We start from the raw sequence: 23,254 nt of genomic DNA on the forward strand, positions 1-23,254 counted from the left end.
AATTGAGACCCTTCGATAGATCTAACGTGTAAGCAGCTTTTTAGTATGTTATCACTGTGAGTTGTCTACACAACCGGATAAGGTTTAACAAGTTAACAATTACAGATTCAGAGAGTGGTTTCAAGTCATTCAAGTTAACAACCCTGCAAGAGCTCGGGGTGAAGAAAGCCATACAATACGGGGTTCACCTGAAGCAGCTCGCTTCCACTAGCGAATCACAGGAGAATCTCACCAAACTCCTTCGTCATGCTGGATTCTTTCTCAAACAGCAGCAACGTCAGGTCAGCGAAATAAAAACTGTTTTAGTACTTTACAATGACTTTGCAATTGTAAGTTTGAAGGTTGGCTTGGTGAGCTCACACCAGCTAACGTATGTATGTATGTACGTACATACATATGTACATATATATGTACGTACATATGTACGTATGTACATATGTATGTATGTACATATGTCTGTACGTAGATATGTACATACGTACATACATACATATGTACATACGTACATATGTATGTACGTATGTACATATGTACATATGTATGTACATATTTACTACTCTAGTACATCTAATTATACATCCAATATATTATCCTATCAGAGCATCTGTACAAGACTTTGTAATTTGCACATTTGATCGTTGCTTTCATCTATCGACAAGCTGCCAAAGAAAGCTCTGATCAGATGCATTGTATAAATCAAAAACTAACTTTTGGAATTTTCAAAGTTTTTCAACCGGGTATTCTCATAATCAACGTTGTTTGATCTCATTTTTTGCAACACATTCGCTTCCTTGTAGGTTGGCAGCAATCTCCGTTCTCTCAATCACATTTACGTGGGTTTTGATTGGTTCGCTGCTACCATCTTTCTCATGATGAGGGGCAGCTACGATCGGTCTTGGAAGTTTCTTCAGTCTTTTTCGAATCTGGCATCATCAGCCTACTTGTGGATGGCAAGGATGCACAGGTCTATTCACCTACCAGCCAGTCTTGCCTCCAGCAGTATTTCTCCAATCCTTTTCTCATCGTGCCACTGCGTCGAGCTATTGCTGCAGGTGGAGTTGCCACTAGTCTACCACGCCTTCCGTATGTCTGGCTTTACAGCCGCTCAGGTTTGTCTGCTCACGTCTCTTTCATTCTGGTACGAGTTTACATGATTTAACCATGGCAATTTAGCATGGTCCTTTTTTGAGCAGTTTTAATAGATTGAGTATCAATCATAAGATTAATATAGACATTTAGATTTAAATTCGTCAACTAGGCCTCATATAATATCTACTTTTGCAAAAAGATGTATACATAAATTTAATTAAACAACAGAAAAAATACATACTAATTTTGTGTAAAATTGGTAATTATAAAATTTTAAACCATTGGCAAACTGAACGAGCAGTATTCTGGATGGAATGTTTTGTTTTTTGTTTTTGTCATTAGAATTCTAACGTGTCTTGTCATGAACATAATTTTCTCCAAAGACAAGGAGTAATTTTCTGTAGCTAATGAATAAATATCTCTTAGATATTTTACAATAATGATAATTACATTGTGACAAACATCAATTATAAATCCATTTGCCATGAAACCAAACTTGTAAACACCAGCTGGAGCTCCTTGTTCATATATGACGAGAGTTCCAGGAGAAATCTACCGTCATTAGCTATGCAGACGGGAAGAGTTGCACTCAGATATCGTTTGCTTTTTCAAATTTGAACAAATTTTGCTGCTTAAACATATACTGAACAAGCTGGTGAAATACGGAGATAAAAAACTGCATCAAAATATAGATTCTACAGTCTTCAAATATTTCTAAATTGAATACTTAAATTGTTTTCTGTAAATTTTAACTTTTTACAAAGGTATTTATAACACGCGCTCACTCATCAGTATGAGTATTTATTATAAGTTGCATGAACACAATGCAATCAATTTACAAGCAGATAATCATTTTTACTAGTAATTTATATATGACTTGGTAGTATTACCAAATAGTGCTTCTTAAACAAAACAGCTAACACAAATGTGTTAAACTATCTCGTTATTCCCCAAACACTGCTTGCTATTACTATTGGATAAGTAACCTAAAATCACCTTCAGTTAGCTCTTTCTTTGGCAACGGGCGTAGACTATCAGTCTAGCTTCGCAACGTGCCTATCTTAATGTTTTAGACTCAAAAACTTAGCTATCTTTTGAACCTTAAACAAGAACATGTACAAAAAGACTCATAGAAGTAGAATCAAAATGATACGCTTTGCATTCTAACACTAGCTGTGCCTCCCAGCGTTGCCCGGGTATTAAAAATCACCCTATAAACGATGAGAAGTGATGAGATTTGCCTACCACTTGCTGGCAGGCAACCCTCCAGCAAATGGCAGGCCATTGCCAAGTGGCCTGGCACATTGCCAATGGAAAATTTCACTAAGCTAGTTAATAAGCGCTAGGTTTCTATTTTCTAATGCCGTTAGGCCATGACAATTCTCAGCATTGTTGTCCAGCAATGCTACTAATCGTTATAGCTGGACATACCTGGACAGAAAACAGACATACTTTAATAAATATATATATACATATATATATATAGATAAATTATGATTGTCTAGGTCTCTAGGATATACTAAATATGTTGTTTTTTGGGGCTGTCTAATCTCAAATTGTAGCATATCAAATCTCAAATTATATTATAACTGCTCCATCAACTATAATAATTAGTATTACTATTAGTGTCCGAGAAAAAGGCTCCTCTATTTCCCCTTTTCACTTCTTAGTTGAAGACAAACTCTTCTAACCACACGACCTTCTGACCTGCCTGTTTATTTATAGATTTGTATTGCATACCATTAATGCTAGTTACTATCATAAAGAATGATGAAAAAAGCTGTGACTCGCTACTTGTGTGGTATGTCACAGATCTGTCAGTTATGGATACGACAGTGTTTCTGGAACTACCTTGACTGGAGTGAGATCTGCCACTATGTAACCATGTGTATGCTGCTAGGAATAGACTATCAGGTCTACATGTGTGTCGCTATTCTTCGACATCTTCAGAATGATATTCTTCATCACCAGCAGCAGCAGGACCTTGTTATCTTTCTCAGGGTATGACATCACTTCCTGTCTACTTGTTTATACTTGTGTTAGCAATTGTTCCTAGGGGACAATTGCTGGCGCATTCTTGGAGAATCAGATGTACGTTTAAATGGCTGGTTCGCAGGAACCAGGAGTTTTGGTATAAATTATTTTGGTGACCTGGCGAAAAGCATGGAGAATATGGGTGTAAAGTTTAGACAAAATTGGCTGAAAAATGCGAAAACTCATGCTTTAAGCAATTTCAACTCATTCAAAAATCACATCTCATTCTTTGCAGTTGTCTCAGTTTTATCAGTTAGTAGTTGTTGGTTAGTTAGTTCACTAGTCTAGTTGTTCTCTGTTTAGCGGTTTGTTGGTGAGATTTTCCTTGATAAATAGTCTGGTAACTTGAGTAATTTACTCATTATTTATTTATTAATAAACAACAGCATTCAGGCTAGCTAATGGGCATGTGTTGAATTGATAGAGAATTGATTTTGTCTATTTGGGATAATTTATTTAACCGATTCATTGGAGTTGGGTTAAAAAATTGATAAATTGTAGTCGTTTTGCTTAAATACCAAATTGAATATATTCTTAAATGACCTATGATGCAAAAGAATTGTGAATTGACTTGTTAATTTATTGATGAAAATTGAATCATTTTCTAAAGCCTAAAAACATCTCCATCAATTTGTAAAGAGTGTACAACAGTTGCCAACCAGCCATGTAATATTCTTTGAACAGGAGCAGCCAATTACCGGGTTCAAGGTTGGCAAGCATTTAGAATACATGCAGAAGTTGGAAGCCAAATATCGTAAGACTGTTTTACCAGACATGCTGCATCTATCCAAGCCATGAGTCTCATCAACTGAACACCGGACTTGTTCTTTTACTACATTATATTATATATATTACTTTTATATATTTAGATTGACACAGAATTTATTTTCTTTTTATTACATTGTTGTTTTTTAACCCGATCTCACTTGATGTCCGATATTTACACCAGTAGGTAATTGTGTTGCTTGATAGCTTGCTAACTCTTACTTGTTCTCTGCAGAATGTAAGAATCAAGCATGACAGACTGTAGCCTAAATCATTTGCCATTAAAATAAAACAATAAATTTTAAGCATTTTACAAACTGTGATAAGGGCTTTAAAGATGATCGCTAGTTGGAGATTGAGCTCAACGCAAGTTTTAAAGCGAACTGAGTTCTAGTGGACTTCTGACATCACACAAAACTAGTAAATAGTAAAATGTGCCAATGATAAATATTGCATCGGTTTTACCACATCTTCTATAGTTAGTTATAGCATTAGATGGGTGCAATGTTACTGCTATGCTATTCCAGGGGTTCATCCTTCAACTCGACTGTTTTTTGGTATGTCCAACTAAGAACCAGCTCATTGGACTGTACTAAAACGTTTGTTCGGTTAATGTTAATCAAACATCATATCAAAATTATCAAGACAATCAAATCAGGTGCATTTAGATTGGAATGTAAGCTCACATCAAAAAAGAACACAACTTCTCAGTTCTATCAAGATACACTTGAGCACTTTTGTCAGTTTACATTTGTACACATCTCCCAGATCACATTTATACAAATCTAAACGCCCATGTCTTATGCATCACATCACAACTGTGCACATCACTTAGATGAAACGTATGCATTCTGTCAGACCACACCTGTGCACATCTGTCAGACCACGCCTATGCACATCTGTCAGACTACGCCTGTGCACATCTGTCAGACCACGCCTGTGCACATCTGTCGGACCACGCCTGTGCACATCTGTCAGACCACACTTGTGCACATCTGTCAGACCACCCTTGTGCACATAACAAAATACTGCCCCCACATTTATAAATGGTGCTCCGTGATGATAAGATAGTATTTGAACATTTTATAGAAGCATCTTTCCATATTGTGTATGTTTTCAATGTCTTATAATCAAGGCACTAACATCTTCATGCCATCAATCAACTGCTGATCACAAGTATATTTGTATCATATCATCATCAATAATATCCGGAAACATGTATACGAATATAAATGAATATTGGAAACCAGCCAATGCTTCAATTTGCACAAAAAGATAAACAATCATTGAATAAAGTTAATAAATTGGTACATTAATAAATACAATTTTTCTATTATTAGATAAAAATGCAGAGCTGAGCAACCAGGCTAACTCTATGATAGTTCGAATCCTGTGTTATTAAGAATGCTGTAACGCAACTTGTCTCGGAGAATTCGTTTTTTACTATAATTTGGCAGCTTAAGCAGGTTGAAGCAGGTTGAGGAAGTTGGTAGACGTCCTGCAGGCTCATTCTTCCTGATACTGAAGAATCCTTTTAAGACACTTCCTATGGTGTCCCCTGTGTCCTACAATAACAATGCTAGGTTTGCTACTTCTTAGCAACAAACATCAACAGCCATTAAATTCAACTACAGGAATAAAACATATGGTATCGAGGTTGTTCATATTTGATGAAGGATGGCAGTTACCTGGTCATCAGAGACTTCTACACAGCGGATGGAGAACGGAGGCTCAAGTTGGCCAAATCCAAGAAGAGGAGGCTTAGAGCATGACGTTATAAACTGGAACAACAATACACCTGACAGTGTAGTACAGTGTAGCATAAGGAGACATCTGTATGCCTGCGGGGACTAGCAACACAGCTACGACTTATAATATTTTTAACTATACCTGGGCACATTGAGAATTAGTAGAACATATTCCTGTACATATCAAATACCACATCGCAGTTACCCGCAAACTCTGAATCAGTACATCTATATGTACATCCCATGCATATCTGGCAGACCAAATTTCTGTACAACTATCAGACTATACCTGCATATATCTGTTAGACTAGTGTATATTATGCAGGTCACTGACCTTAAGAAACTGGCCCCTCTCTTTTTCATTGAAATCCTTCTGAAGAATATCCCAAAGCCAGTTGACCACTCTGTGGTTATTGTGGAAACCACCATAATACTGGGTATGTTTCCTGTGAGATAACGACGTTAAGATTAGGCCATGACTGCAGACAGATAGGTAAAAGTACATCAAATAAAACACAGCAGTAATGAATCCGCAAGTCGCCAAGATTATCGGCCAGTGAAAAATCTTGTGTTTTCTAGACGAAAGCAACATAAATAAAACTAACCATATCCTGTCTCTGTCTGACTGTCAGCATTATCAGTATATCTAATTTCAGAGATAGTGTAATGTCTTTGACAACACAAAACATTTAGTAACAATACAGAATAAAAGCAGCTATGTAACCGTACTTTTTCGGACTATTAACCGCACCCCTATATAAGCCACATCTGCTTTATTTTCCAAAAACCGATAATAAAACAATATATAGGCCGCACCTTTGTGTAGGCCACAGCACTCAGGACGGTGCTTTTTAACGCGGCACCAACTTTGCTGTTTAAAACAGACGCTTATTAACCGACGCTTTTTAACCTAGTGCCTAATGGAATAGTACCGTTAGGCATTGTTTCATATTTTGTTTCACCGTTGGAGGCGCACTAACCAGAGATTCTGATTAATGCGCCCTAGCGGTGAAAGAAAAAGCCACAGAATAGCTGCACCCTTATATAAGCCGCATGGCTCAAATCATCAGAAAAAAGTAGCGGCTAATAGTCCGAAAAGTACAGTAAGTGCTCAAATGTTGTTTTGATCTAGTCAGCTTCCCTTTGAAGGCAGTACAACATCCTACTTCAGGCTTCTTTATAAATCTTGCCCAGCCAGTCTGAGCGCAGGATAGACACACCCTTCTAGTCAGTGGTGCTTTAGTTATAATCATACCACATTATGACTAACATTCTTACAGAAAAATCCTACCTGGAGTAGTGTTGAAGGCTGCCGCAGTACCTAGAGTGGTAATGAAGGCTGCCAAAGTGCAATAGAGAAAAGTTGAAATGATCTTACCTCAGATCCGCGAGGTCGATATCGATAGTGTCACCCGAGATGAGTTTCTGCACTTCTGGTGTAGAGAACATTTGCAGCCATTCGTAACTGACGATTGACCCAAACCCTCGAATAAAAGCCTTTGTCTGTTCTCGAATCCGTGTGTGCATCTTGAACCGCGCCATGTAATGCACATAACTGATTCTGAAATTAAAGAAAACTGGCTTCAGAACCCAGTCTTAAGTATTTTGGCTAAACAATCAAATTTCTACTTTCGATTGCCAAAATATAAAATTTTTTCAAGATCTGAAGCAAAACTTGAGCAAATATTTGAGTCTACATTTTAAAAATGAACTAAAATGATTTCTCAAGATTAAAATCAACAGAACTTGATTGCGATTAAATATGTTCAGAAAAATATATGCCAAGATGACATCACTAGCTTCGGTCTGCCTGTCTCTGTCGTTATTGATATCAGCTATTGCATTCAAGTTGAAGCGTTGACATCTCTCATTCTGTCGGTCTCTTTGCCGAAGTGCAATTATAGACATAGTAATCGCACTTCTGCTTGAATCTGACCGTTTTAACCGCGATCAAGTTTTTTCAATTTTAATCAATAAACATCCTTGCAGTCAGATCACCTCAAACATAAAAAACAAATGCAAATGATAGAAAATTACCGACACTTTCAGAAAAAAACTACTAAGCTTTTGTGTCAGTTTATCTTTAAGTCATTTCCAACCTAAAATGCTGGAAGTTTCTCAGTGTAGTAAAGTTTGCCGGTGAACGAAAAAAGGTTGAAGGCGAAAACTGAAACTTACTTATTGGCATTCGTAACAGAGATGGCTCGTCCTCCAGGTTTCAGTTCATAATTTTGCAATTTCCCCATAACATTCTCATCATAGGAGAAATTTAGCTCGAGCTCCTCTATATCTCCATCATAGTGCTACAACAGGACTATATCTCTATCATAGTGCTACAACAGGGCTATATCTCCATCATAGTGCTACAACAGGGCTTTATCTCCATCATAGTGCTACAACAGGGCTATATCTCCATCATAGTGCTACAACAGGGCTATATCTCCATCATAGTGCTACAACAGGGCTATATATCCATCATAGTGCTACAACAGGGCTATATCTCCATCATAGTGCTACAACAGGGCTATATCTCCATCATAGTGCTACAACAGGGCTTTATATCCATCATAGTGCTACAACAGGGCTTTATATCCATCATAGTGCTACAACAGGGCTATATACCGTATCCATCATAGTGCTACAACAGGGCTATATCTCCATCATAGTGCTACAACAGGGCTATATCTCCATCATAGTACTATAACAGGGCTATATCTCCATCATAGTGCTACAACAGGGCTTTATATCCATCATAGTGCTACAACAGGGCTTTATATCCATCATAGTGCTACAACAGGGCTATATACCGTATCCATCATAGTGCTACAACAGGGCTATATATCCATCATAGTGCTACAACAGGGCTATATCTCCAACATAGTGCTACAACAGGGCTATATCTCCATCATAGTGCTACAACAGGGCTATATATCCATCATAGTGCTACAACAGGGCTATATATCCATCATAGTGCTACAACAGGGCTATATCTCCATCATAGTGCTAACACAGGGCTATATCTCCATCATAGTGCTACAAAAGGGCTATATCTCCATCACAGTGCTACAACAGGGCATCACATGTGCAGTGCTACCAGTGAATGTCAATGTAACAAATGGCAGACCAAAAACAATTGCAGGAATAAAATTTGTACAGTTAAATTTTACCTAAAGATATAATGATAGTTATGCTAGCAAATATTGAGAGTTTAAGGTCTTGTCATCTTCCACTGCGAGTCAGTGACTGCTGCCATTTTTAGACTTGAAAGCATATTGTATTTATTCGCATGTGACACAGAACAGATAAGAAGGCTTTCCTTAAGAATGCTTAATATCCCTGACAACTGAATAGCATGATAAGGTTTGAATCAATGATAGAGAATGACACATAGCCTGATGATGGCACAAGCCAATAAGCAGACTGTTACTGAATGATAAAACTAATAATACTAAATAATAACGATAAACCATAAAAAGAATAATATTGATGTTGAAATTTTGAAAGTGGTTCAAAAACGTAAATGATAGTTTCCTTGGGGCACTTGGTTAAGTTTAGTGGAGCATATGAAAGATAGGCAGACTCTGTTTGTCTACTGCATCTTGTAATGGAATGTCACTTTTCAGAGATTAAATGTACAGTAAACACTCCTGTAACACCAACCTCCTTTAACATACAGTAAGTTCCACTTAATGTAAAGAATCTATGTAAAGTTTTTGCTTCGTATTACATAAACAATTCATTAAAGTGTCAAGTCAGAGCAAGTTCTCAAATTTGATTTGAATAACACGAGTCCCATAGTTGGCCTTAAAACATTTTTTCTCTTTTGGCACGCACGCTTGGGAAAGAAAACGATGCATATACTAGCACCCTGGCAGTCTAATGAGCTGCGTGTCAAGAGTTGGAGACTCATCGAAAGCAGTGTTTTATGCTAATCTCTAACACCGGCTACGGACGGGCAGACAGATACCGTTGTTACTAGGGTAAATATATATTCTTGATTTTCTTTATTTTAGACATAAATTTTGTTTGCAGCATAGACCTTGCTGTCTAGAAAAAAGTGAACGAAACTGATTTAAATTGACATTAATGGTATGCGCTTAATGTAAAATCACCATAATCATAAACCCTAAATCAAGTGAAAGTAAGAAGAAACAAGAGAAAAAGTTGTCTTTACAAACCAATAATACTGAAGCTACTGTAAGTCCTTAAAATAAAAAGTTTAGTTTTTTTCTATTTGACGTGCCAAAGGGGTGAGTTTGAGACGATCTTGAAACGGATTAGACAATTTACATGTACTTTACAGTATAAAATGTATTTTACGTATGTTCGTATAACATGCATGTAAAATCAGTATAACGTTAACGCTCTCGAAACGGATTATTGTAAGAGCGTCTACTGTAAACATCTAAATACTAATTAGGTCAAATTACGCTAAGGGTATGATGAGAGTCAGTACGATTACTGTACACAGACAGCTGCAACCTTCCTGAACTAACTGAAAGGAGTAATTTGCTTTTAAATGCTGTGAAACAGTGAGTAAGATCTGACCTTGACATAGGCGAGGTTCTTGTAAAGTTCTGGGTCAAGAGAAGGCAATTCATCAAGATAACTGTACATGGAGTTTTTGGTGTTGTCTAACACTTGTGTAAGGAAAAATGGTGCAAATGGAACATCTACAACGATTCCCTACAATTAGGAATGCATTGTTATGATACCAGCAGAAGGTGATATCAAAGCATATATAAATTGAACATTGACTAAAAAGGATATTCCTATAGCCATTGTAGCATATTATAATAATTATACAGTCATACTTCGACTTACGAGCCTAATGCGTTCCAAGACTGAGCTCGTATGTCAATTTACTCGCATGTTGGTGCAATTTATTTATATATAGAACAATTAAATATATATTGATTGGTTTCCATACTCTAGAAAATGCAAATAAAACACTCAAAACAAGATATTGTAACAGAAAGAACATGCTGGTTATTGTCCTAACATACCACATGCTTTCAAAAAGCAACAAATAAAAAATAATGCAAGGAAATGTGATAAATTAAAATGTAAAATTAAATACATACAATAGCAGCCAACGCTAGCATTTGCCAGAGAGGGAGATATAAGTTATCCTTCATTACAACAGTTGACTTTGATAAATTTGGATTTTATCAAAGTCTTGAAAGACAAACTTAGAAGCAAATCTAGAAGCAAACTTTCATTTTTAACTTAACGTAATTAAAATTTCTTCGGCGCTTGTAGTTTGAAGTTTCCCGCTGGTTAGCTACTTTTTCCTTTGTTTCGCTTTAACGACTAGCCGGCCGTTTTAAGATGAACCTATTTAAGGACGTTTGCCTTTGTCGCCCTTTCAACATGTTGCGATTAGGACGAACACAGGTGTCGTCACAAAGGTTTAATGCATGACCACTAGCCAACTTGTCCGAATGTCTATTTTTATAGTTTTGATAGATAGCACCGGCCTTTTCAAAAAGCGTCGTTTCAGTTACGCTGTCACCGGCCAATTGTTTATCTTTTATCCAATGCTTGAGCGTTCTCTCCATCAGCGGTCGTGAAGATCGCTGCGCGGTTTAGAAACTATGATTAGTCCTTTTGCGAGCTAAACGCCCTGAATATAATCCTTCTGTTTGATAATTGTGGATGTATTTCCGCCATATTGCTGAGCTACACTGTAGCTCAATCACACATACACATTTCGCATATTTTTCAATAATTTTCCGTTTAATATCAATTGTTATCATTTGCTTTTTCTTTGCATTATTTTTCATTTTACTGGCAAACTTTCGGTCTACGCGCAGTACTTTTAATTCACATAATTCAGCACTGAAAAGCGCGCACAAAAACACAGTACAAAAGTATAACCTGAGCAGTTGAAAAATACAGATTGATGCTGTTGTCATAAAACACCTCCGGCATACTTGGCAACTGACTCACGTGCTCGTATCTCAAACATGACTCGTATGTTAGTGCTAAAACTTGCTTACAAGCTGGCTCGTATCTCAAGTTTCTCGTACGTTGGAGCACTCGCAAGTTGAAGTATTACTGTATATCCATATGTTAATGCAGCCTATTGAAGAGAGGACAACTCTCAACTTAACATTTCTTAATTACCGCAGTGTATGTCTTATATGTACATAGTGTACAATGCTTAAACTTCACCAAGTCCAAGTTAGTCACCTATCACCACCTCTGAACCAACTCATTGCTGAACCTATATTTCTGTTCACCTGTCTATTAGGTAAAATAACAATAAATACATATTTTTGTTTAATAATATTATTGCTAAACTATATTAAACTTATAAACTATTATAACTTTGTTAACTCAGTTTATCATATTTAATTTTTGTTGCATAGTGTTATATAATGCATTTGTTTTAATGTTATTCGTAATTACCTGCAATATTTATTAAAGAGTAATCATAGGCAGTTGGATTGCAAGACGAATTACTGTACAGCTGAACCTTCACTTATGAAAGAATCTTCTGCATACAAAATTTTCAAGTTGAAAAACATTGAGAAATATTGCTTCGACTCACATGTCTCTAGATACGAAAGTTCGATGAAACAAATGAAAGAAATGGGCCATACTTTGGCCCATTTCTAACAGATATTACCTACAAAAACATAGTGATGCATAGGAGCCTGTTGATAATGAAGACACTTGAAGAGTTTTTGTCTTGTTTTTGCTAATCAGTAATGTTAGAAACTTTGGCACTTCCGACCTGTATGCACTCAACAATGAAAGGTTTAAAAGAATAAGTAATATTGGTTATATAAAGTAAGTTTAATTTAAAGGTTACAGACGGCCATAACAAAAAATTGTACAATGACCTTGATGGGACTCGAACCCACAATCTTCTGATTCGTAGTCAGACGCCTTATCCATTGGGCCACAAGGCCAGGTGCCAAGCATAGAAAATATTCGGTTTGAGAAGTAATTATGTTATTGATGTTTGTGTTTTGGTCTTTGAACGCTGTGCAGTTCAGCCAATCAGAATAGAGCGAAAAAACACACTGAGGATTTAAATTATACGGGAGATTATGTCGGGGTTTTGTGCGGGCTCGGAATGGATCTAGGCGGTTATATAGTAAAATGAGTTTCTTACGTACAGTTTTCTTTTTACAAAACACCTTCCAAAACGAATTAATTTCCTTGATAGAGGTTCCACTGTACATTTTCACAGGCATATTTTTCCTATATGCGACGGTTTCAAATGGAAAGCAGCAAAAGGTAAGTGTTCCTATGTGCAGCAACAGTAAATTACAGCTTATTTCAGCTGGATAAAATTAAGCTATGAGCACCTCGTAAATGAGTAGGAAAGTACTTAGTTTTGACAAAATATAAATATATGTCTCATTTCTGTAAACGGAAGTAGTCTCACCTCATATACAGCCTTGCCAAGGATCCTACCAACAAACTCGAACAGTTGAAGGTGATTTTCTTGCACAGAGGACGTTGGTGATGGATAGAGCTTTTGCTCGGCTGTAGCCTAAAAAAGGAGGCACTGTATCATCATACAGAGTGCTGAGACAGTATACACTAACCTGTGACATAATACATCGACCTCAGATAGAACTTATAGCTTCTCTGTACAAGTAAAGCCCAGCATTAAAGATACAAGTGACTATCTGAAGCAGCATATACTGTACATAAAGTGACAGCTCAGCCGTACCATGAACAGGTTGAGTCCAGGATCAAAGACTTTCTTAATGGTTTCTTCAAGGAACTCTTTGAAGACTCCATCTTGGTCAATACCTGCCTCATCCAAGCCCTGTAATAAGAGAAAGCTGCTATAGTCTCACACAAAAATTAGTGCCTTATGTAATATATATATACAGTGGACACTGCCATACAACATTAACTTGTTCTAGTGTTGGGATCGTAAGGCAAAAATGACGTATGAAGGGATATCGGAACCTATAGCAATTAATGCTAATTCCCCGGTAAAATTACTAAAAGTTTATATACATTATATATTAAAAATTAGTGACAAAATAGTATAGTAAGATTAGATTGTAATAGTATATTGTGGGTAGAGCTAAGCTTGTTTGACAACTGTCAATAATAAGAATTGTGGGTAGAGCTAAGCTTGTTTGACAACTATCAATAATATAAATTGTAGGTGGTGTAATATTCTTTAAGTAATATTGTACCAGTTTATGTGTTATCAAGATTCAACTGTATCCTCTGCTCTCTAGCATAAAACTGAATAATATGGTCAAAGCTGTAGGGTTAAACGCAAGCATAGTCAAGGCTAATGTGAGTATAATAGCTCTATAAACATAAATGTGGGAAAGTCAGTGTTTATACAAACATTGCGTAGTATGCTATTGCTATGAGAAAATAATATCATCAATGTCAACATACAACATCCCTTTTCATCTTTAATTGAATTCAGTGCACCAGTATTGAATATGCATATACCTCTGAGTGTTACACAAGCTAGGATACAGCCAATGGCTACCACAGGCACCAAGGAGAAGGCACCAAGCAATGCCAGCCCCACAGCACAGCCACAAGCCAAATCGAAACCCAAAACTCAATGACGCAATGCTCAAGCTACCAAGAAACACCCAGCTTGATGCACAGTTCACCCAGAATTCCAAAACTACCTCATACTGAGACTGCTTATATGTATATATTTGCTCAATGATAACAACTTGTATTACTATGACGGGCTAATACAACAGACTAATACGAATACCCAGATTTTCTCTTCTTTTTGTTTTCTTTTTTTTAAACTTTTTATTTCTACACCACACCACTATCCCTACAAAAATAATATGACTAGCACTACTTTCTATTCCTACTCAACTAAATTCACACAAAAGGACACTACTGGCTAATCAATGACTAATAGGATTTCCATACCGCACAGGCATATTCCGCACCCTCGGTGGCCTGATTGGCGTATCAAACTTAGCACTCTGACCTTCTTCTGGTGCTGCTGGGTTGCTACTTTTATCTGGTATATTAACTGCATTATCAGCAGTACCTACACCACTCGAAGCTAAACTCGAATCAACTGAAGAACCATTGTTAGAAACACCTAGACTACCCCGCTGAACAAATCGTTTAACTTCAGAAACATTTCTACGCATTCTTTTTCCCTCGGAGCTCTCTACCACCACCTCTGAACCATGCTTTCCTACAACCTTTTGTTCCAGTGGATGAAATGTAGAACTAAGCTTGTCAGTCTTGGCCTGCCTTACCAAAACTTTATCTCCTATAATTATGTCATCCTGTGACCGACCTTCATCTGTAAGAGTCCTACTTTTCTCCTGAGCCAGTGCTTGATGATCCCGCAGTTCACCATCCAGAGATTCCTGTCTCTCAAGGCAGGGTAACTTTGCCCTCATTGGTCTTCCCCTCATTAGTTCACCTGGAGCTACACCAGTCACTGTATGAGGTGTGGAACGATATGCTAACAGAAACCTTCTAAGCTCAGCTTTGTAGTCCTTACCGAACATATGTGCTATTTTGAGACTTTTTAACAGGCTCCTGTTCTGCCTTTCCACCTCTCCATCAGCAGCAGGCCACATAGGGGTAGTTGATAACCAATAAATACCATAACTTTGCAAAAACTCTTGGAACTTGCTGCTGACAAATTGTGGACCATTATCAGTCCTGACACTTGAAGGAACACCCCATCGACATATTATGGAATCAAGAGCTGCCGTGATTTTATCTGATTGAGTAGACTTCAAAAAACACACATCAAAGTAACGACTGTAGTAATCAACTACTACAAACACACTTTCTCCATTAGGCAGAGGTCCCAAAATGTCACAGGCTATATGCTCACCATAAACGATCTGGCATTTTAGTAGATACCATAGGAGGAGGTTTTGAAGGTGCACTAACCACTTGGCACTCATGGCACTCTCGACATTTAACTTCTGCCTCTTTGTCCATTCCTGGCCACCATAACTTGGATTGAAGTAGATGTTTAGTCTTTTCTATTCCTTGGTGACCTTCGTGTGCCAACTCCACAACCTTTGCTCGCAGCACCACTGGCATGACTATATTGTTGCCTCTGATGACAACGCCTTCAACATCACTCAACTTCGTGTACACTGACCTGTAAGCTGGTAAACAAGTAGACCACCTTCCATCTAACAAAGCATCTCTCACTAGTTTCATCTCAGAACAGTCAATAGATGCCTTCTTGACCTCGTCAAATGACATTGCTTTAGGAACTGACAATCTAGCTACAGTATGTACATATTCATCAGCAACATTAGCCACATTCCTGATGCAATCCGGACTAGCAGAAAGCCTTGACAATGGGTCAGCTATGTTTTCCTGACCTGGCCTGTATACCACTTCATAATCAAATGCCATCAGTCTCAACACCCATCACTCAATGCGAGCAGAAGGTCGAGATTGTACTTTGTTGAAGATAAACTGCAGTGGATGATGATCAGTGACAAGACGAAACTGCAAGCCAATGAGATACATTGCAAAATGCTCACAGTCCCACACAATAGCTAATGCTTCTCTCTCTGTCTGGGAATAGCGCCGTTCCACAGAGGATAAGCTTCGATGCCTATAAGCTATTACACGCTCCACACTAGCTATCTTCTGACTTAAAATGCAACCCAGCCCAAATGGACTGGCATCAACTGTAACAGTAGTTCTAGCACTAGGGTCAAAATATGCTAGTGTCTCTGTCTTTGACATCAAGGCCTTTATGCCTTCAAAAGCAGACTTCTGTTTTTTACCCCACAGAAATCGAACCCCTTTCTTAGTTAGCCGGTGCAACGGCTCCGCCAAAGTTGACAAGTTCGGAAGAAATCTACCAACAAAGTTTACCAACCCAAGAAAACTTCGTAACTCTGAGGCATCTTTAGGTTCCCTAGCACTAACAATAGAGCTCACTTTCTTGGGACATGGGGAAACACCATCAGCAGAAATCTGAAATCCTACAAAGTCTATTTTGGTCACCCCAAAGACGCACTTGGATACGTTTAACGTCAGACCTAGACCACTCATTCGCCTCATGAACTCAGCCAAGCGTTCATCATGCTCTACACGATTCTTACCAAATATCACAATGTCACCTGCATAGTTTTGGCACCCTGCCAAGCCCGTGATAGCTTTCTGGATTTGGTACTGAACCAGTTCCGGTGCTGAAGCTATCCCAAACATTAGTCTCTTATACCGATAAAGACCAAAGGGGGTAATGAAAGTTGTGATATCTCTAGAGTCAAGATCCAGTTCGAATTGATGAAACGCTTGTTTCAAATCTACCTTACTGAAATACTGGGCACCGTTCAAATTGTACAACAACTTTTTTACTGTAGGTATAGGGTGCCTCTCTCTAATAATAGCTTTGTTAGCCTGGCGCATGTCAACACATAGACGAATATCTTTCCCTTCATCTTTCGGAACAGTAACTATTGGGCTAACCCATCTAGCGGGTCCTTCAACACACTCAATAATTCCTTGCTCTAGCAATTCGTCTAGTTTGACTTTTGTGAGCTCACGAAGGCCAAATGGCAGGCGTCTTACAGGCTGAGCCACTGGTGGAACACTCGGATCAATGTGCAATGAAACCCGAAAATCTCTCAGCAACCCAACACCATCAAAGCATTCCGGGAAGCAATCAACCCATGAACGAACTCCAGGACCCCCCACACCTAGAACACTGTGGGTGGAACTAAGCTTGTTTGATAACTGTCAATAATATAAACTGTGGGTGGAGCTAAGCTTGTTTGACAACTGTCAATAATATAAACTGTGGGTGGAGCTAAGCTTGTTTGACAACTGTCAATAATATAAACTGTGGGTGGAGCTAAGCTTGTTTGACAACTGTCAATAATATAAATTGTGGGTGGAGCTAAGCTTGTTTGACTACTGTTAATACAGTAGACGCTCCTACAACGTAAATAATCCATTACAGGAACGTTTACGTCATAGGGAATTTACGTTATATGAACAGTAAAATACAGTGAAACATGGATAACTCGCCCTCGGATATATCGAACACACGGTTAACTCGAATGGATTTGCTTGGTCCGTTCCCACGCAATGATAAATGGCTCTATATAACTCGACCTCGGCACCGTTAACTCGAACAGTTTTTTGCCGAATTCACAAACGTGGTTTCCGTTCAATTTGTTTCGAAGGAGTTTCCACTAGTCGCGGAGCTGAGACTACTCTGCTTTCTTAACGAAAGCGCTTTTTATATGCGTATAGTGTACATATAATTTCCCCCGTACCGTATAATGGAACCGAAAAAGAAATCGTATAAAAATGATTAATAGGGTCGCTAAGACGTTCGCTTAGTTACAGCCAAGCTATAAACGTTAGAAGGTATTAGCGATAAAAATTTAATAAAGATAGACACAGCATGCAAAATACATATTGTAACAGTGATTATATGCGGATACATAAAGATAAAATGTCACAAATAGGCTCGTGGCTTGGCGTCCGCTACAACAGACATCTACTTTACGATGGCATCACGCAAGCAAAGAAAAGCGTGGAAACTTTCTGACAAACTTAAAGTACTCGAGGAAATCGAAGCAGGACAAAAGCTATCAGCATTATCAAAAAGAGAATAACTTCCAAAAACTACAGTGTCAACATGGATTAAACAAAAAGAAAGAGTAAGATCGTTATGTGACCAAAATTCATCAAGGCTAAGAGATCGTTCAACGTCGCACGATGATTTGGATGGTGTATTATTGACTTGGTTTAGACAAGTGCGTAGTGAAGGCGTACCTATCGATGGGCCAATTTTGTTAAAAAAGACTAACAAGTTTTTAAGAACTATAATAACTGTTTAAAATCTATTTCTACAATAAGTCACACTGTTGATCTTTGTCAAAAAAATACCTTGTCACAGACTACACTCGATAAGTTTTTTAAATGAAATAGCTGATCAGATGTAAAGCATGCTTTTTTGCATTGGTCATAAATGTTTACCTATGTTCAGTTTTAAAAATTATCAGAAAGAATAGATATTTTTCTATTGGGCTGAGATTTGTTTGCAGTTTTAGGTGATGTGACTGACAAGACGTTTTAAGATTAAAATTGGCAAAATTGATCTCGAGTAAAACACTCAGAAGAAAAAATGTTTTCTGAGCGTTTTAACCGCGATTAGGTTTTGCCAATTTTAATCTGAAAAAGTTCTGGCAGTCACATCACCTAAAACAACACACAATCTCAAGTGTATAAAAATATCTATACTTTCTGATAAATACTTTAAAACTCTACATCAGATGCCCTTTAACTTACAACAAACAACCTATACTTTAGTTTTATATATACATGTAGTTTGTATATGTATCTACTGATAAATACATTCACTTGTGACTGTGCTCTGATAACTTGAACGCTCTGATAACTCAAACACTTTCGCTCGGTCTCGTGAAGTTTGAGTTATCCATGTTTCACTGTATATATAAATTACTTAATCTGTTCCAAGATCCTTCCAAACTCACCCCTTCGGCCATGCTAAAAGGAAATACTTTACTTAACTCTTTTAATTTGTGGGCTGTACCGTAACTGCAAAACTATTGGTTTGCATCGACAACTTTTCTACTTTTTATAATCAATCTCACTGGTTTTATAGACTATGACTGCGGTAATTTTACAACAAATTGATAGGGACTGCACATTTTTGATGTTCATTTACAACGATTTACTTATTTTTTTAAACAGAAAAGTCTATCCTGCAAAGTAAAGCTAATAACAAATATTTTGTACGTCTACAATAAAGCAAAACAACAAAATCTTTCTACTATAAAAAGCAGTTCTACCTGTTCGTCGTCTATCACTACGGAGGGGGTCAAGGTTAGGATTAAAATAATTTTAGACGATACTCCAACTCGTGGCATTAAGACTGGCAGACCGACACTGTAACACCTGTACCAATCAATGGCCTTTTTATTTATGAACAATTGCGCAGCTATCCTATTCGTCTTTTTGTTGACACATTTAATTATCCATTAAGACGAACTAGAATGTTGCGAAAGTTATATATAATAGATTTAGCGGTAAACGCACGGCGTTTTGTCTTCCACAAGTACAGCAAAATAAACTAACATTCAAATCGATTTTGAAAACTCGCTCGACTTGACCCTTTACGTTATATGGAATTTTGTACGTAGTAGAAAGTAAAAACTTCACATAAATTTTTTATGTTATTTGGAATTTACGTTATAGGAGCGTCTACTGTAATATAACTTGTGGGTAGAGCTAAGCTTACCTGAGCATTGATGAACTTGACTCTGATGAGACCTTTGAGCGCAACAGGAGGCAACCCAGCCAGCTGATTGTAGCCATCCTGTAAGCAGGATAAAACAACTCCCTAGTGTGTGAGGACATTTTCCGAACTGAGCAAATTACAAACTTTTACAGAGTATCTATGAAGAATAGAGATATCTAGCCGCTACAGATCTACCTCAAGTAGCCGGCGCCTGGAGACATTGATGTAGGTAATGTTAGGCATAGCATTCGCCGAGTCAGCGATGCCTTGAGATTCTTTATCATTCTGTACAAGTTTTCGGAAGAGAATCACGCGCTGTAAATAGACAAGCAGAAGCTTTGGCTAAAGTCATGAGCTCTTATCAAAGTGGCAACATAAATATCACTAACATTACTATTTCAGCTCATGAAAAATTGACTGGAAAGGCACTTTATTGTGTATTATTGTTTGCTTCAGTATTAATAGAGTGATCAACGGCATTAATGTTGATTATTACAGAATAAACATGTTAGAAGCTGAACATAAACTGTTTCTTATTACTTTTTGAATGACTGAGAAGATGTTTATCTACTTTGTCTAAAAATCTGTAGACTACTGACAAGGTAACAAATCCAGCAAAACAAGTGCTTAACATTTAGAGAAAATAAAATGCGGAATTTGATAAAACTGAAAATATCGGAAAAGATATGAATCCATACGCCATTCTAGATACTCCACACACAATAAATATACAGGAATAAATATATTCCTGTATATTTATGTATACATGCATACATAATTACACACTATGTACAAGTACCGAAACTAAAATTAACAAAACTCTATAGGAGGTATACGTTATAGAAGCATCTACTGCATGTAGCTATATAGTCACATGCGTATAATGAATAGTAAATATTATATTGAACGCTGAAATACACAATAAATTTTCACTTTTTACAAATTTTCGTTTCACTCACGCAATATCAAGTATTTACGAAACACGAAGATTGTTGAACTAATGGCGCGAGCATCGTATCTCTTTCAGGCGTTGTGGGAGAGATTTTGGCAAATAGCATATAGACATTTTTGTTATTCAACCGCATGCAGCACACCATGCCTCAAATTTGAATTTCGAGTGACATTTTTGTTGATGTCGTATGGTGAAAAAATGCTGTATAGAGGGGACGAAAAAACATGTTTCACATCGTAATCCCAAAATACAGTAAAACAGGGACGTCGTAACCCGAAGGTGCACTGTATATTATCGATCTCAATATCTATTTGTAAAGTTCTACGAATATGCCATTAAATGTTAGCCTTAGCACCTACAGTAGATACTTACATCTTTATGTCCGACAACATGGGGCATCTTCTGGAGAAGAAATTGTGAAGTTTTATTACCTTTATCAATACAGGAGATAAACTGAGCAGGACGCACATCTCTGCAAGAGGAATCACCAACAATCACAGGCATGCAGTGGTAACATCTGGTGCTCCAAGCAGTTGAAGATTATTACATATTATTGCCAAATATCAGGCTAATAAAGCCAAACCTCAGCTTACACTGTAAGTCTTACAGCTAACATACAAATCTTCCAAAGTATAAGAACAAATACAGTGGAACCTCGGTTCTTGAACATAATCCGTTCCAGAAGGTTGTTAGAAAACCGAGTTGTTCGAGATCCAAAACAATTATTCCCATAGAATTGATGAAGGTAACTTTTAATCGGTTCCAATTAAATTTTAATCGGTAAAGTATTTTTTAACATTTTACACCATAAACTCTCATACACCAGACGCATACTAGAAATAAAAACTGGTAGATATAGATAGTGTTTATTTTTAATAAAAGATTTTCTATCTATGATGATGAAAACATGAAAACAGAAAACAGAAACTAAACATTTCGTATGTTTTGCTCTTAAAACATCAAAAACATTCCATGCTAAGATACAATACCAAAAATTGCAGAAATTGATAACAAAACAGCGACAAATACAACAGATCAGTTACATAAAAATCGTGTAAAAAAGAACATATAAACAGCAATGGCAAGTTCACTTCATATCTTTGAAGGAGAACCCTCCTTCAAAACAATTTAGGGTAACTCGAATGGAGGAGTTGTCTCTAGCAAATCTCTTTGGTAGAGAGACGTCGTCCCAGACGGTCCCTTCCTTTATGAAAAAAATTTATGAAGCGTAACTTGTTTCTCCCTGCGTTAATGAATGTTTCCATGCTGTTTCCAGAGCTGTTCTGAATATTTAATTCTAATGTGCATGCTCCGGTTTGGTCGCAAACCGAATTTTTGTTCGAGACGAAAAAATGTTAGCCAAGTGCAGCGTAACCTCGAAAACCGAGGTTCCACTGCGCTTGGTTCTACACCTTAAGCCATTTGTAACATATAGCGTTCAAAGCTTCTAAAAGCAATGTACAAAAGCTCCGTATGTGAAAGGGAGATAAACTGGTGGAAATAAAAAACGGTGAAAGATTAAAAATGATAAAACATGTTTACGCTAAGTGTAAAGTTTACCTAATATAAGTAGTGAGCCTGAGTACATTAAAGTAAGTTGAAATAGTAAGTTGGAAAAGTAAGTTGGAATAGGTAAATAGTAAATTAGAGTATGTTGAGGTAAGTTATTCCATGTATATCTTTCATTACCTCTACTTTTAATCCTACACAAGCCAAGTGTGCTATTCCTTTTCTCCAAGGTAAAGTAACCCTGAAAACTTTTTCTATTAATCATTATTTAATTGATTTAGTTTTTATGTATAACTTAGTTTTTGTTCATGAATTTGTGGCAGTAACAAGTTAAAAAAATTACAGTGTGTTCCTATAAAAATAATTGCTCCAACATGTGATAATCTTAACATGAATAAAATCTTGAAACGTATTAACTCTGGATGTAGAGATTTGACTGTACAGTATATGTACGTATTGTATAGGCTACATGTACAGCACATGTACATATACTATACGTGTAGCCTGATACACAGTATAACAAAATAGAACTATGTATATAATGTGAAACTTTTTGTTGAACATCAAATCATCTCATCGCTTTCATATCGGTTTTTAGTGTAATGCTTTTGATTAATAAAGGCTACACTTTTAAATAAAAGTAATTACATAAAGCGGAGCCGACTTCAACTCATTAGAAATATTTTCTAAAAGAGTCTTTGTGTAACAATCAGGAACAATAAGAACTATTTAACTGATCAATAGATCTTTTGAAATGAAATGTTTTTAAATAGGAAACTTGTAAGTTTAAAAGCTTTCTATTTAAAACTTTTTAATAAAAAAATCTTGATTTTCTTTTGCCATAGCAAATAGTGCTAGAGCAATTGCTACATTTAGCAAGACAAATTGTTCAAAGTTTGCTTTAGATGTGGGCCAAAA

General features: G+C 37.0%; 2 protein-coding genes, 1 non-coding gene and 1 pseudogene across 3 annotated transcripts in view; 1 reads left to right on the forward strand and 3 right to left on the reverse strand.

The window, feature by feature from the left end:
• LOC137390190 (protein broad-minded-like) overlaps positions 1-4,110 on the forward strand; it is a 37,515-nt gene extending 33,405 nt beyond the window's left edge. Inside the window, exons 23-26 of the mRNA XM_068076482.1 lie at positions 106-281; positions 798-1,109; positions 2,902-3,090; positions 3,808-4,110. Of these exons, the coding sequence (XP_067932583.1) occupies positions 106-281; positions 798-1,109; positions 2,902-3,090; positions 3,808-3,921 (791 nt within the window). The 3' untranslated portion in view covers positions 3,922-4,110. The remainder of the gene's footprint in view (positions 1-105; positions 282-797; positions 1,110-2,901; positions 3,091-3,807) is intronic.
• A 937-nt stretch (positions 4,111-5,047) lies between these two features.
• The window catches only part of LOC137392011 (ubiquitin-protein ligase E3B-like), a 40,464-nt gene continuing 22,257 nt past the window's right edge, over positions 5,048-23,254 (reverse strand). The window contains exons 17-27 of the mRNA XM_068078599.1: positions 21,200-21,299; positions 20,071-20,190; positions 19,876-19,953; positions 13,330-13,428; positions 13,039-13,146; positions 10,185-10,322; positions 7,815-7,939; positions 7,015-7,197; positions 5,971-6,082; positions 5,577-5,669; positions 5,048-5,453 (exon numbers count right to left, since the gene is read on the reverse strand). Coding sequence (XP_067934700.1) covers positions 5,262-5,453; positions 5,577-5,669; positions 5,971-6,082; positions 7,015-7,197; positions 7,815-7,939; positions 10,185-10,322; positions 13,039-13,146; positions 13,330-13,428; positions 19,876-19,953; positions 20,071-20,190; positions 21,200-21,299 — 1,348 coding nt within the window. The 3' untranslated portion in view covers positions 5,048-5,261. The remainder of the gene's footprint in view (positions 5,454-5,576; positions 5,670-5,970; positions 6,083-7,014; positions 7,198-7,814; positions 7,940-10,184; positions 10,323-13,038; positions 13,147-13,329; positions 13,429-19,875; positions 19,954-20,070; positions 20,191-21,199; positions 21,300-23,254) is intronic.
• On the reverse strand, positions 12,484-12,556 carry Trnar-acg (transfer RNA arginine (anticodon ACG)). Its single transcript has one exon. It is a non-coding gene; the product is annotated as a tRNA-Arg (tRNA).
• On the reverse strand, positions 14,504-16,001 carry LOC137392111 (uncharacterized; annotated as a pseudogene).

Source organism: Watersipora subatra, chromosome 3 (genome assembly GCF_963576615.1).
Source record: "Watersipora subatra chromosome 3, tzWatSuba1.1, whole genome shotgun sequence".
Classification (NCBI taxonomy): domain Eukaryota; kingdom Metazoa; phylum Bryozoa; class Gymnolaemata; order Cheilostomatida; family Watersiporidae; genus Watersipora; species Watersipora subatra.